The sequence below is a fragment of the Monodelphis domestica genome, chromosome 2 (genome assembly GCF_027887165.1).
Source record: "Monodelphis domestica isolate mMonDom1 chromosome 2, mMonDom1.pri, whole genome shotgun sequence".
NCBI lineage: Eukaryota > Metazoa > Chordata > Mammalia > Didelphimorphia > Didelphidae > Monodelphis > Monodelphis domestica.
Genome location: NC_077228.1, coordinates 104854271 through 104869372, shown reverse-complemented (window position 1 = coordinate 104869372; position 15102 = coordinate 104854271). Strand labels below are relative to the sequence as shown.

The 15102-nt window shown below is 41.2% G+C and overlaps 1 protein-coding gene across 1 annotated transcript; it reads left to right on the top strand.

Annotated features, from left to right (window-relative positions):
* Positions 1 to 1963: 1963 nt before the first annotated feature.
* UBE2T (ubiquitin conjugating enzyme E2 T) lies at positions 1964 to 14496 on the top strand. Its single transcript, XM_016430072.2, has 7 exons — positions 1964 to 2106; positions 9529 to 9691; positions 11063 to 11132; positions 11863 to 11968; positions 12054 to 12152; positions 12257 to 12340; positions 14117 to 14496. The coding sequence occupies exons 2-7, from the start codon at positions 9583 to 9585 to the stop codon at positions 14240 to 14242; spliced, it is 594 nt and encodes a 197-aa protein (XP_016285558.1). The 5' UTR covers positions 1964 to 2106; positions 9529 to 9582; the 3' UTR covers positions 14243 to 14496.
* The last annotated feature ends 606 nt before the right edge of the window (positions 14497 to 15102 follow it).

Below are 15102 nucleotides of genomic sequence, written 5' to 3'. Positions count from 1 at the left end.
TTGACTTAAAATGGTCAAAGAGACACACCTCATCCATCTGCCCTTCAAATTGTGAGGACCACCCCCTATGTCTTTAGGCAAACCTCCCCCCACCACTTGCTTCAGTGCATACCACTCTAGAGTCAAGTCTTCACTGTTGTAAAGAATATAAAAACCCCAGAATTGATATCTGGGACAGCTTTTCCATTCATGCAGTCCTCCCAAGGAACAACTTTCCATCTATACTGTTCTACTTAGGAGGTAGGTTTCCACCTATGCTGTCCTCCTGGCCAGATTCAACATTACCTTCCAAATTGATACATTTCTCTTTTTATTTTTAAGATAAGTTTCGGAGTCTTGCATTCTTGCAAAACCCCAGGAGCTTACCTCTAGCACCCCAAATGTAATCAAGCAGTTGTTTTTCTTCTGTGTTTCTACTCCTTCAGTTCTTTCTCTGGATGTGGATATCATTCTTTCTCATAAGTCCCTCAGAATTGTCCTGGATCATTGCATTGCTGCAAGTAGAGAAGTCCATTTCATTAGATCAGTGATGGGCAATCTTTTGAGCTTGGTGTGTCAAAATTCGACAAAAGCCTGAGCATAACTCAGATGGTGTGTCACTTCAAGGAAAAAAAAACATAATCTCAGGATATTTATAGTTTAAGTAACAAAAATGTATAATTGTAATATGTAACTATTTAATAAACCAAAAACTATTTAACTTACCTGCTTAATGACTTCTTTGTTCATGTCAGTCAGTTTCTTTTGTTGGTCTTGATATTATTTAACTTGTGTGGATGCTGTGAACTAAGATAAGTGAGGGGGAGGGGAAATTCTTTAACTTACCTGCCTATTAGTGACTTTTTTGTTGCTGACTTTCATTGGCTAAATCTTTAGTTGAAGCTTGGTATTTTGTACACTTCAAGCCCAAGCAAGCACTACTAACTTCATCTTTCAATCTGTTTCTTTTGTAGGTTTTGATATTATTTAACGCTAATGCTGAGAATAAGATCTCATAAAAATACCTGGATGGAAAAATTGTCAGTAAAGCCATTGCTATATTTTTCAGGGTACTAAAAGTGTCTTTTAATCAGTTCTAGGCACTCCTCTCCAATCTTCCCCTGGCCCTGCCCCACTCTGCCCCTCCCCAGCCTCCTGGTCTGAAGGCACCACAAGAGCAGTGGCTGCCACCCCCTCAGCCTGCCTGCCTATGCCCTCCTCCTCCCTGCCCCCTCTTGAGCTCATGCATCCCACGGCTTGCCTTCCACCCCAGCTGCCAAGGCATGGAACAGCTCCTCACCCCCACCCCTGGGCATGGTGGGTGTGTAGCTCCCTCATGGCTCCCAGGCCCAGTGGCGAGTTGAGCCCACACTCCGTGCACACACTGATCCAAGTTATAGGTTTGCCATCACGGCATTAGATTGTGTCACAGTGTATCTCTCTCTCTGTATAATGTTCTACTGGTTCTGCTCCTTACAGAAACATATTTTAATAATAAATGCTATTCCATTATTCCCTTACACTTTATTTCTTTTTAATAAAGTCCCAATCTTCTATATCCATAGCTATATTATAATACTATTTTTATAATCATTAGTCCCATCAAACCAGGTCATAGTGCCGTCAATCTGCATCCTTGCTAAAGGGTCTAAGATTCAATTTGTTGAGTAGCCTTATCTGGTGCACTTGTGCAAAACCAAATGAAGTCATCAATTTTATTTAGTCTATTTTATAACATTTTGCCAACGAACTGGATCCAGCATTATTAAATGAACAATTAGTCTTCCCTAACCTAAAGGGAAGCTAGACCTTGTCACACCTTAAGGTCATTCTTCCCAGGTAAACTAGTGGGATATTCTCGTGGGAAAAGATAGTAACAGGTTTCGGAAGCCCAGCTCCTTTCTCGAACTGTTTGCACCTCCCCCCCGCCCCTAGCGCGAGCTGTTTCGCACTGCAGCTGCGCAGATAGTGGCCCAAACGCGTGAGCCAATAGCTGGCCGCGCTTCCTCCCTGGGCTGCTCACTTGGAACCAATCCGGTTAGCTCTTTAGGTTTTACAAATTGGCGCCCTCGTGGAACTCCGCTACTCCTCGCAGAAGAGCTCGCGAACTTCGTTCTGGTAGTTCAGGTAAGACAGACACACTTTTTTCGAACCTCTACGAACGGGCCATTCCTACACCTCCCTGCCTTGCCTTGTGAGAATGAGCCCTGGAAGAGACCACTGTGGAAGATGGGGGCGGGAGGGGCGTCCGCTTCTTTCACGGACTTGAAGTGTAGTTTCTGGCGTCCCCTGGGGAATTTGGATTCTCTCAGGAATGAGGCTGACCCAGGGAAACGTTACTGCCGGGGTCTTTTTGAGCTTCGCTGTGGTTTTTGAATTGTCCCAGGAAAGTTTCTATTGGGTGGAGAAGTTGTCAATCAGTAGTTTCTACCAATCAGTGACGCCGCTGGGACCATAGGTTCTTAGGTTCAAAGATGGAAAACTTGGGAACGGAAGGGTTCTAGTACCTTTCTCTCTTGGATCTCCCTTACGCTTTCTCCAGAAAAATAAGAGCTTGCTCCGTCTCCCTCCCCTCTGCAACCCACTCTGTTTATTTTCTCATTTGCATATTTATTAGCGCTTGCCGCTTTAGGATACTTTTCCTGTTTTCCAGCCTTATGATTAAGAGTGCTTCACAGGCTATGCTCCAGGCAGTGGAGATCTTTTTAAAATGTAGGTCTGACCACTTCACTTCTCCATTGTAGAAGCATCTTCGGCTTCCTTTTTGCCTCAGATATTGAAACACCTTTTTGCACAGCATTTAAAGCCTTTCAGGATCCTATTTCAAACTGTCATGCCAGACTGATCTCACATCATTCACCCCTCACACTCTATTATGTTCCAGCCAAATTGATGGTATTTGCTGCTTCTTGGATGTGTTATTCCATCTCCATATCTTTGCCTTCACACATTCTGCCTCTGTCAGTGACTAGAATGTTCTCTTTCCTTACTGTCAACTCATAGAAACGTTGTGTTATGAAAAACACAGCTTAGGGTATATATCTTGTATGATCTTCAAAGTTCTTGGTGTTCTCTAACACCCCCAATTTGTTTAATACTTATAGGTAAATATATGTGTATAAAATATATTTATCTTCATACATATTGTTTTCCTCTAGTAGAATATAAACCCAAGGAAGACAAAACCTGCTGGGAGTTGGGGAATGGTAATCGTTTATACCCCCAGGAACCTGCCTAGTGGCTTGTACATAGTTGGCACCTAATAAATGCTGAATGAATTGCACGGAAGGTTTTTGAACAGAAGAGTAATATGCAGTCAGACCTCCCCAGAAAGTTTATTTTGGCGGCTGTGTAGAGAATAGATTGGAGAAGGCAAAGTCTGGAAGCCAAAGACAAATTAGAAGGCTATCCAAGCAAGAGGTGTTGAAGACTTCCACTCAGGTGCAAACAGAGAAAAAAGAGGAAGCAAGGAAAGATGGATGGGAAAACTGAGAAAACCTTGTAAGTGATTAAAGGTGGACAGTAGGAGATGACCTAAAGGACTTGGGTAGGATAGTAATCCTGTCAAGAAAAATAAGAAAGTTCCTACAAGTGATAGGAGACAATTTAACTTTGGACACTGAATTAGAGATGCCTTTGATTCAGAGATATAGCAGGTCTGTACTGGGTTAAGTTTAAAAATTCAGCTTTCCTGCCTAATGTAATATAGGGCCCTTATTCCTCTCTCTTACATTAATCAGGGAATTTAGCTGATGTTGGGGAATGCCTGTTAAAGTGAGGGAGACCCTTCAAATACCTTTATATCCTCAAGCTACCCTTGAAGGGTGTCTGATTTGTTATCTTGCACTTGAACTAAAATAATTAAATATTTCTTAGGCACAGAAGGGAAAGGAGGGGGTTGTTGCTAGCCCCCATTACCAATCTTTCAGCCTCAGCTCTGCAAAGAGTCCTGTACCTCAGGCTCACGGTGTCACCTACCTGTTCTGTTCTTTGTTCTGAATTCCCCAAAACCTAGAAAGGGGGAACTGTGCTTTTATTTGGGGTCTTTGAAATAAATGGAAGCAAACCATTGACCCATTTATTGACAGGAAACATGTCCCTGCTAATAAACATTATCTTGCTCAATGAATTGCCCCAATTTATTTATTTATTGTTATATTTTACGGAGATAGGAGGGACATCAACAAAGATGGCTGTAATACTCAGTAGGATATGATATGTGAATTAGAAATTTACAAAACAAAAATAGTGAGCAAAGGAACACATTTGAGACATGCTTTAAAGATAGTTGGAAGTTCGATGTGTAAAAAATGGAGAGGGACAACTAGGTGGCTTAGAGGATAGAGCACTAGGTGTGGAGTTGAGAGGACTTAGATTTGAATCTGACCTCAGATACTTCCTAACTGTGTGGCCCTGGGTAAGTCACTTAAATCAAATTGCCTAGTCTTTGCTGCTCTTCTCTCTTAGATTTGATATCAAGACAGAAGGTACGGGTTTAAAAGAAAAGAAAAATAGAGAGGAAACACATTCCATGGCCTAGGGAAAGGCCTGGGATCAAAGGATTGGATCTAGAAAAGTTCATTACTTATTAGATTTGGGGGTATGGTGTAGGAACCTGAAAATCTTCCAGTTTGCCTAGAACATTGAGTGTGCAGAGAGGAGTAATATGAGAGAAAGCTGGAAGGAAACACAGTGCCAGGTTGTGAAGGTGCTAGAATGCCAGCAGAGGGATTGAGACGTGAAGATCATGGCTGCAGCAGGCTCTCCAGATTTTTGAGCAGAAGAGTGATCCTACTAGATCTGAGGGTGTGAAAGATTACTCTGGCAGCAGTGTGAACTGCAGGGAGGAGATGAAAAGTAGGAAGACCTGGTAAGATATTACTACTGCAGGAGCCAAAGTGGCTGGTGATGAAGGCTTATACTCTCATGCTTGCTTTGGGAATTGATAGGGGATGGATACAGAAGAAGTTAGAAACGGAACTGCCAAGATCTGTTGCCTAGATTGACATGTGAGAAAAAGATTTATAACCCAAGGTTATAAGTACGAAAGACTGGGCACCCAGTGACAGAAATTGTAGAGTCAGAAGGAGAGACAGGTTTATGGAGAATGATAATGAATTCAGTTTTAAATATGTTTAGTGTTATGTGGGAGTAATACAGCCAAGTAAAATTCCCCTCCTAACTGAAGTCTATGAACTTGTGTTTGTTTCTAATTACACCCTTACTTTCTGTCTTAGAATTGATACCAAGGCAGAAGAGTGAGATGGACCTAGGCAATAGGGGTTAAATGATTTGCCCAGGTTCATATTTGAACCCAGGACCTTCTGTCTCCAAGTCTGCATCTCTAACCACTGAGTGACCTAGCTGCCCACATGAACTTGATTTTTAAAAAAATATTTTGATAACTGCATTTCAGTATAACTTGTTTCCACCATAATGTTATATATCTTATTTCCATTATGATTTGTTTACTTTGTAATCCTGTGTATTTTATTTGTGGATTTAAAAACATTTTTCTGAAAAGTGTAAGCTTCACTAGGCAGCCACAGAGAGAGGTCCAAAATACAAAACTAGTTAAGACCCCTCATGGAGCTTAGAAGATAAATCAGGGTAAGAATCACTAACAGAAGGGAAGTGGCCAAAGCCATAGAAGTAAATAAGATTGCTGAGGAAGAAAGTACATACTAGATAGAGACTGAAAGGGGGCTAAGTGTGGAACACCCACACTAAAGGGAACTGAAGAAAATGAAAAGCCAATGAAGAAATTACTGTAAGTATGAGGAGAGCTATAAAAGATGATATCTCTGAAGTTTGGGGAGAAAAGGGTAGGATAGAAGGGAAGGAGTAACACTATAGAGAGGTCTAGAACAGTAAAGATTGTGGGGTGGAAGGGGAATCATCAGAGTGGAAATTGGTAGAAAACAGGGCTAGTGCTTAATAAATCTCAGAAACATAAATTACTGAGGGAAGAACCCCTTCTGATAAGAAGCACAAGTATCCCACGTTGAGGTGTACTCTTCCTCCCCCTACCCCAAGATCTGGAAAATCTGCACAAGATATTTTGACCCTCTCTTTTGTGTTTGTGATTTGAATTTTTTTTATTTAATTAATTTAGAATATTTTTATTTAATTAATTAATTTGGGATATTTTTCCCATGGTTACATGATTCATGTTCTTTCCCTCCTCTCCTCCCAATCCCCCCCCCCCATAGTCAATGAGCAATGTCACTGGGTTTTACACGTGTCATTGATCAAGACCTATTTCTATATTATTAATATTTGTACTAGGGTGATCGCTTAGAGTCTACATCCGCAATCATATCCCCATCGACCTATGTGATCAAGCAGTTGTTTTTCTTCTGTGTTTCTACTCCCACAGTTCTTTCTCTGGATATGGATAGTGTTCTTTCTCATAAATCCCTCAGAATTGTCCTGGATTATTGCATTGCTACTAGTAGAGAAGTCCATTCCAATCGATTGTGCCACAGTCTGTCTCTGTGTATAATGTTCTCCTGGTTCTGTTCCTTTCACTCTGCATCAGTTCCTGGAGGTTATTCCAATTCACATGTGTAAAAATAGACTTGAATCCAGGACTTCAATCCCCAGAAGTCCTTGCTCTACTTCCCCAAAATGCTTTGTAATCTCACTGAATTCTCACCTGGGCTGAGAGCAAAATCATTATTTAAAGGGTCTCCGCCCACGGCAGGGTCTCTTCTCTTTCTGGCTCCGCTGGCAAACAGATGAGTCTCATGATGTGAGTGAAATTTGGGTGGGCCTCATGGCCCACCTAGCACATGCTTCTCTTGCTTGCATTTTTTTTAACCCTTGACCTTTAATAAACCTCATAAAATAATACTTCTTGCAGAGAGAAACTAATTTCTACCTGCCTCAGCTTTCATGGAATTCCTCCAGTTCATTTTTCCTTTCAGCACGATAGTATTCCATCACCAACAAATACCACAATTTGTTCAACCATTCCCCAATTGAAGGGCATCCCCTCATTTTCCAATTTTTTGCCACCACAAAGAGTGAGGCTATAAATATTTTTGTACACATATTTTTCCCTATTATCTCTTTGAGGTATAAACGCACCAGTGGTATGGCTAGATCAAAAGGCAGACATTGACCCTCCCTTCTTACCAGAGAAGAAGTCTGAATTTTTTTCTTATTCTTTTATGTGGTGTTTACTGTGAAATTTGGATGAAGTATTTGGTCATAGACTAAATTTTTTGTGTGTTGTCTGTGGCTTCCACAAAACTCAAAATTTCAATATATCAGAACTGTACTAGAGAAAGTTGCAATGTGGAAGGGATACATGAACTAGAAAATCACAGGCTCCATTGACCAGAAATTACGGTTAGCCCAGTACCATATAGCATAATATGCTTAAGTGCCTATTCAATACCGATATAAAAGATTACAACACTTTTAAAGATTATAAGGATAAAATCATGTTCCTTTCACAACTGTCTAAGAGGAAAATTTGTAGCCAAATAAATGATATCATTATTTTCAAAATATAAAATAGATATTCTCAGTTACATGAAATCAAAAGGTTTTTGCACAAATAAAATCAGTACAGTTAAGATAAGAATGGAAACTGCTGTTTGAGGAAAAAAATATTTGCATTGACAACATGTGAAAAGATCTGATATCCAAGCTATTGGGGAATCAACACAAACATATACTAAGAATCATTCCTCAGTGTATAAGTTGTCAGGATATGAACAAACAGTTCTAAGAAGGAGAAATGCAAACTATTAACAGCTATATGAGAGATTTACACATCACTGAAGAGAGGTGCAAATCAAAACAATTCTGATGTTTCACCTCACCTTCAAGAAACTGGTGAAGAAGGCAATGATACATAGAATGTAAGTTCCTCAAGGACAGGAGTTGTCTCCTTTTAGTATTCCTAGAACAGAGCCTGGCATGGAAGAGGGAAGCTGGCATGATTCACAGCTCTTCATTCAGCATTCTTTATGCTGCATGCTATGTGCAAAGCACTTTTAGGTGGAGGATCTACAAAGACATATACTAAAATAGAGCCTTGCCTTCAGGGGATTTATGTTCTCCATCTAATGGCTTAAATCTTAGAGAAAAAGAAGTCCAGATCTTGTGCTTTTGCTAGGTTAAGAAGGGAGACAAAAAAGTAAAAAGGTTGTTGAGATTTCTGAATGAGAATTTAGGTGAGATTGGATATTATAAAGTTTTAGTAGATAAAATCAGCCCAGTTTTGTAGTCTTCAGGATGCCTTGCATCTACCAGAGTATGCAGGGATTATAATCTGTATCTGCAGTGACTACATGGATGCAATTGCTGGTCCTTTGAAGGATTAAAGGGATGCTTTCTTCAAGTCTTTGACAAAATTCAGACAAGTGAAAAAACTTCATACCAGTTAGAACAGTGGGGAAATTGGAATAATGTACCCCAAAGTTCTATCCTGGCCCCTTTTTTTTTCTATCTGTCTCTCTTTCCACATACCTTCCTCTCTCCCTTCCCCCAGTCTTTGTCTTCCTTTTTCCCTCTATTTATCAGTTCCGTGCATTCATTCATCATCTCAATGAGATGATTCCCACATCTATGTGTCTAGACTTCATCTCTCCAGGGTTCCAGGCTAGCATCACCAGCTGCCAGTGATGTGGATGCCTCATAAAGATATCAAACCTACCATCTTTGAAATGGAACCTCTTATCTTTGCCATAAAAACCTATTCCTCTTCCAGTCATCCATGCTTACAATCTGGTAGTCCTTTTAACTCCTCCCTCTCACTTCTCACCTCCTGTCCATCTGGTCTCTCACCAATTCTTATTGATTTCCCTCCCACAACATCTTTCACCTCCATCTGAATCTCTCTATCCACAACAATTGCCTGGACAATGACCCTCCTGATTGAAGTCACTTCCCTTCTCAATCTGTCCCCCCCACTGCCACCAAATTGCCATTCCTAAAGAACAGATTTGATGATGTCTTCCCCTGCTTAAAAATCTTCCAGAGCTCCCTCTGGCCCCTGGGGTTAAATTCAGACTCCTTCGATAGTTAAAGTCCTAACAATTCTAGCTCCAGTCTGCCTTTCACAATTCACCTTCTCAAAAGCATACTTTCTAGCCAAACTAACCTGCTTGCTATTCTCTGTCAATGGCATGGGTCTCCCATTTCAAAGCCCATATTCCTGAAATGCTCCCCCTCCTCATCCAGTCTGCCTTTTGACATGCCTGTGTCCCTTAAGACTTAGTTCCTACATGAGCCATTTCCAGATCCCCCTAATTATTGTTAGCATTCCCTTCCCCTGAATTTCCTTTGTATTTGTTTTGCATTTAGTTAAGTGTGTACATGCTGTTTCCTCCAATCATCTTTAAGCTCTTTGAGGACAGGCAGCATTTTCATTTGTCTTTTTACCCCTAACACTTAGCCCAGTATGACAGCAGGTGGAGATTCTGGTTCCATGGGTTCTTATGCCAAACACTCTACAAGAAAGATTGCTGATTGTTTATTTCTTGACTCTTCCTTTTCCTTTATTTCTTGACTCTTCCTTTTCCCTCCCCGTAGATCTTCCCCCTCAACACTTCTGTCATAAAGTGCGCCACCTTCACTCAGAAGACCATGCAGAGAGCCTCACGCTTAAAGCGGGAATTGCACCTGTTAGCCACAGAGCCACCCCCAGGCATAACTTGCTGGCAGAATGCAAGCCAAATGGATGATCTCCGGGCCCGTAAGTATGCCCCTCTCGCAGTAAGAGCTTGCAGATGTTGTGCCAAATTTCAGGAGTTGGTCTTCTCTTCAGAATTTAGCAAGAAAGACATCTTAGTCCCCTGATAGGCTAAAGTTTTGTTTTCATCAAAAGGATGACATTCCCTCCTATTTTTCTGGATATGAGAACAGCAACTTTTGCTTGTTTTCCTTTGTTGATTAAGAAATTAACAAAAGCACTTGGGCATTAGCTCTAAGGCACATTTCTTTTTTTCTTTCTTTTTTTTTTGGAAAATTTTATTTAGTCAATTTAGAACATTATTCCTTGGTTACAAGAATCATATTCTTTCCCTCCCTCCCCTCCCCGCACCCTTTCCCAGAGCCGACTGCGCAACTGCACTGGATATTACATGTGTCCTTGATCAGAACCTATTTCCATGTTGTTGATATTTGCACTAGGGTGATCATTTAGAATCTACATCCCCAGCCATGTCCCCTCAACCCATGTGATCAAGCAGTTGTTTTCTTCGGTGTTTCTACTCCCACAGTTTTTCCTCTGAGTGTGGATAGTGTTTTTTCTCGTAGATCCCTCCAAGTTGTTCAGGATCACTGCATTGCCACTAATGGAGAAGTCCATTACTTTCTATTGTACCACAGTGTATCAGTCTCTGTGTACAATGTTCTCCTGGTTCTGCTCCTTTGCTCTGCATCACTTCTTGGAGGTCGTTCCAGTCTCCATGGAATTCCTCTACTTTATTATTCCTTTGAGCACAATAGTATTCCATCACCAACATAAACCGCAATTTGTTCAGCCATTCCCCAATTGAAGCGCATTCCCTAATTTTCCAATTTTTTGCCACCACAAAGAGTGCAGCTTTGAATATTCTTGCACAGGTCTTTTTCCTTATTATCTCTTTGGGGTACAAACCCAGCAGTGCTATGGCTGGATCAAAGGACAGACAGTCTTTTAGCACCCTTTGGGCATAGTTCCAAATTGCTCTCCAGTATAGTTGGATCAATTCACAACTCCACCAACAATGCATTAATGTCACATTCCCTCCAACATTCATTATTTTCTTTTGCTGTCATATTAGCCAATCTGCTAGGTGTGAGGTACATATTAACTGAGGCACATATTAACTGAGACTGGTTACTGCAATAGACAGAGAACCTGGTTTAGAGTCAGGAAGAAATGGGTTCAAATTCTATCTCATCCACTTAATAGCTATGTTGCCTGGGGCAAATCACTTTGCCTTATTTTCTTTATCTGTAAAATGAGGAGGATCATCACAGGAATAGTTTCTCTAGCTTTGGAATTTTAGATTTACAGTGTTGAGTGGCACTAAAACTATATAATTCATATCTTTTCCCTTTTATTTTTTTTCCTTTTAAGAGATCTTAGGTGGGACCAACACACCCTATGAAAGGGGCATTTTCAAGCTGGAAGTCTCCATTCCAGAAAGGTCAGTGCAAATTTGATTCCAGACCTTCAGGGTGAGAGACCCTTTGGGAAGGCAGCTGTGGGTAGTAAGCAGAGCACTGGACTGGGAGCCAAGGGAATGAAATTCTAAAGTCTGCCCTGCTACTATTTATCTATCTATGTGGTCTTCAGAAAGTCAAGATTTCTCTGGATCTCATTTCTTTCTCTACATAATGAGATTAGACTAGAACATCTCTAAGGCTCTTTCCAGCTCTTTAAGCCTTCTAAATAACTGCTTTATCAGGTAAACAGTGATAGTAAACAGGATAGGAGGGGAGGTTCTGAGGATCCAAATAATTATTCAAGATCTCACCAAGCTAGACCTTGCACACTTCCTACCCAATATCCTGGGAAGAGGAGATTCACCATATGATACTTCATCATTAGTGAGATTCTAGGTAAGAAGCAAAGATGTATCATTTCCATTCTAAAGATTATGTTTTCCAGAAATTTCTGAGCCAGAACTGAATGCTGGTCTTTCTGCAGGCCCACTTTTACTTGTGCAGATATGAACAAAAGGTGATCCACCTCTTCAGAATTCAATACATTTGTCAAATTGAGAGGCTGGATGGTGTGCTCTCTTAGGGCCCTTCTTGAGCCTGTAGTCCCCTCCTTTTGGGATGGTGTTAATGGGAAAACTTTGGATACTGCCACAATTTATAGCAGCAGCAGCCGTAGCAAAGTCCTGAACTTCCTGTCCTGTGCTTTCAAAGGTACCCATTTGAACCTCCAAAAATACGCTTTTTGACTCCGATCTATCACCCTAACATTGACTCTGCAGGGAGGATCTGCCTAGATGTTCTTAAACTGCCCCCAAAGGTAAGTGAGGTGTGGATAGGAGGCACCTACTTTCCTATCAGAGACCTTGTCTTGTAAATGTGATTTATTTTCCATCCTCATGCAGGGAGCTTGGAGACCGTCCCTGAACATTTCCACTGTGTTGACCTCCATCCAGCTCCTCATGTCTGAGCCCAACCCTGATGACCCCCTCATGGCTGACATAGTAAGAGTTTCCTCATCTCTGGGGCATCAGACACTCACCCCAAAGCTGCAGTAATTGCAGAGGTAGGACACTCCCATTCATTGTCTTCTTGGCTTCCTTCCTAGTCTTCTGAGTTTAAGTACAACAAACCAACCTTCCTCAAGAATGCCAGACAGTGGACTGAGAAGCATGCTCGTCAGAGACAACAGGTAATTCTCTGAATGGCTTTCTATTCTCTTTCTGTTCAACAATGGATTTATCTTATCTGACATGTCTGAATTCAGGAAATGTTCAGCTTTTCTCCCACTTTTTTATTTTGCCTCTTGCCCAGAGTAAGATGGGAGGAAGGGAAGGGCTCCTTCCCTTAAAGACCACCATGATAGTACATTGTATATTCTGGGTGAGGAATGAGAGGGCCCAACCATCTGTTGACGAAGGGGAATCGCTCATTAAGTTCTCCATTGTCCTGTGTGGCACTCTTCTCCAGGCCCATGGTGAGGATGCAAGTTTGATAAAAATCATAGATTTAAAGCTAGAAGGGACCTTAGAGTCCATCCTGTCCCCTCATTTTACAAATGAGGAAATTGAGACACAGAGGGACTTATCCAAAGTCACACAGCTGTTGATACAAATTCAGGCCTTCTTGTTTCCAAATGCAATGCTTTATCTATGTTACCTACTGGTGGAACAGGAAAGTGTCATCAGAAAGTCTTAGAGGTCAGGAATGTTTGGGTCAGGAAAGGAAGGACACCCTCCACAAAAAGGTGTTGGGGTTCATCAGTGTAATCTATTCCATGGAGGCCTCAACATAGTGCCCTCTCTAGAATGACTAGATGACCTTTTTTCTAGCTGATTTTTAACTCATCATGAGCTATGGAGACCATCGCCTTGGCCTTCACTTGCGTGGCTAATACTTACCAGTCACGCTCCATCAACAACACTAGAGGGCAGGCAGCTTCTGCTTACCAGGATGCCTCACTTGGGATGGGGTAAAGATTATTTTTTTTTCCCAATTCCCTTAACACTGGTGGTATAGAGGTAGGGGAGGGGAGTTGGTTTGGGCTTGACAGCTTCTTTTGAAATAGTCTGGCTGAGAAAGAAGCGAACCCCTGGCAGAATTCTCTAAATTCACCCCATTAGTTTCAATTAGTAACAAAGTTCTTTTTAACACGTGAAAATTCAAATTGCTGAACTACAGGACCCTGCAGAATAAAAGTTCACTACAGCCTCTGGTTTTATCCCTACTTCACAAGCTTGTTACAGGAAGTACACCATAAAGCATGACTTGAATTTGGGCTGCTGGGTTGGACTTTCATTTATTTATTTATTTGTTTGTTTGTTTATTCATTTATTTACTTATTATTTTTTTTATGCAGCAGTTTGGGGGAATGAATGAATGAATGAAAAAGCCTTTTCTATATGTGGAGCACTATTCTAAGCATTAGGGATAGAGACAAAAGGGGACAGTTCTTGCTTCTAAGGCACTCACACTCTGTTTTTAGCATAAGACAACACCAAAAAGAAGATTGATTCCCCCAAGGCTGATGACAAAACTCAGGAATCCTTTGTTTGCATTAGTAGATCAGGTGGCAATACCCCAGAGCCTTCAAGTGATAGAGGCAGGGTGGATGATAAAATCTGCTATTTCTTATCTCACTGGAAGAAGTATACTTGGTGGCTGCCATCTCATCCAAGTGGTATGAGTAGCCCAGATAGCTTCTGTCTCCCCTTGACACAGGGGTGTGGGGGTAGCAGGAGGGGTAGGAGGTGAAGGGGAGTGCAAAGAGAGAGCACCCCAATGATGAAGGGGTCTTTTGCAGAGAGGCCTGCCTACATAGGGAAAGAAAAGGTGAGAGGGGCACTCTCTACCAGTGAGAATTTGTGAAAGGAAAGCAAAGGGAAGAGAGCACTCTGAGTCATGCCATTCTGTTCTTTGTTTACCCCAATATCTCTGTTCGTTCCTCTTCTCTGCGTTTTTTTTTTAGGCTGAAGAAGATGAGGAGATAGAGAATCGACCAGAGCCCAGTAACACCAAAATTGCAGAAGCACCACAGAAAAGAAAAGGCACCAAGCTGGGGGGCCTGGAGAAGAGACTTTGCCCGGATGCTTAGGGGAAACCCATTATTAGCTGTCTCAGTTGATATCTTTTTGTTTCTGTCAAGGGTTCTGATCAGGCCTGGTCCTTTGGAATGTTTTTCTTGGCCTTTGATGAGAGTGGCATGGTTTTTCCTGCATAAAACAGGCCTTGTATATTTATGTTTACTGCAGTAGAATAATTCTCTGAATGTAATTTGTTATATTTATCTTGTACATATGTATTTTGAAACCTTTTAACCCAAAAAATAAATAATCATTAAACATTGGATATGTGTTTCTATTGTGTGTATATTTATGAGTGAGCTGGTATAAGAGAATAAATAATCAGAATGTTAAAATAGTTAGCTTTGTTGTCACTGCCTCCTACTTTCCACTCTTTTCACTATCATCAAGGAAACTTTGTCATAGCTACAGGATGGCTGTAACAAACAGTTCAGTTATCACTGGATTCCAACATAGTGTGGGAATGGTGATACTGAGGCTATTTTCTTCCTTATTTGCTCCTGTCAGCTTCTTAGAGATTTTTGCATAGCTAGTAATCAGTTCAGTGAGGGGGGGGGTGCAGTGAATAGAGTGCCAGGCCTGGAGTCAAAGAGAATCGTCAGCCAGAGTCCAAATCTAGCCTCAGTTACTTAGTAGCTGTGTGGCCCTGGGCAAACCACCCCAGTGTCTCTGCCAAGAAAACCCTAAATGGAGCCCCCCAAACTCAGAAATTCCTGAACAACAATTTCAAAATTAAAATGAAACTACTTCAAAACTTGCTGTTGTCTGAGAACAATCAGAGCAAACTATCATGGAGTCAGCTGCTTTAAAGCTGAATTCAAGAAACTTAAGGTTTCTAAACATGGAAAAGTTTATCTTTCAGACTTACAGA

Bases quoted from the DNA above. Each gene is read 5' to 3' on its own strand.
- UBE2T (XM_016430072.2), top strand. From the start codon at position 9,583: ATGCAGAGAGCCTCACGCTTAAAGCGGGAATTGCACCTGTTAGCCACA. The intron at 11,969-12,053 runs GTAAGTGAGGTG...ATCCTCATGCAG, and splicing joins TTCTTAAACTGCCCCCAAAG to GGAGCTTGGAGACCGTCCCT. The intron at 12,341-14,116 runs GTAATTCTCTGA...TTTTTTTTTTAG, and splicing joins ATGCTCGTCAGAGACAACAG to GCTGAAGAAGATGAGGAGAT.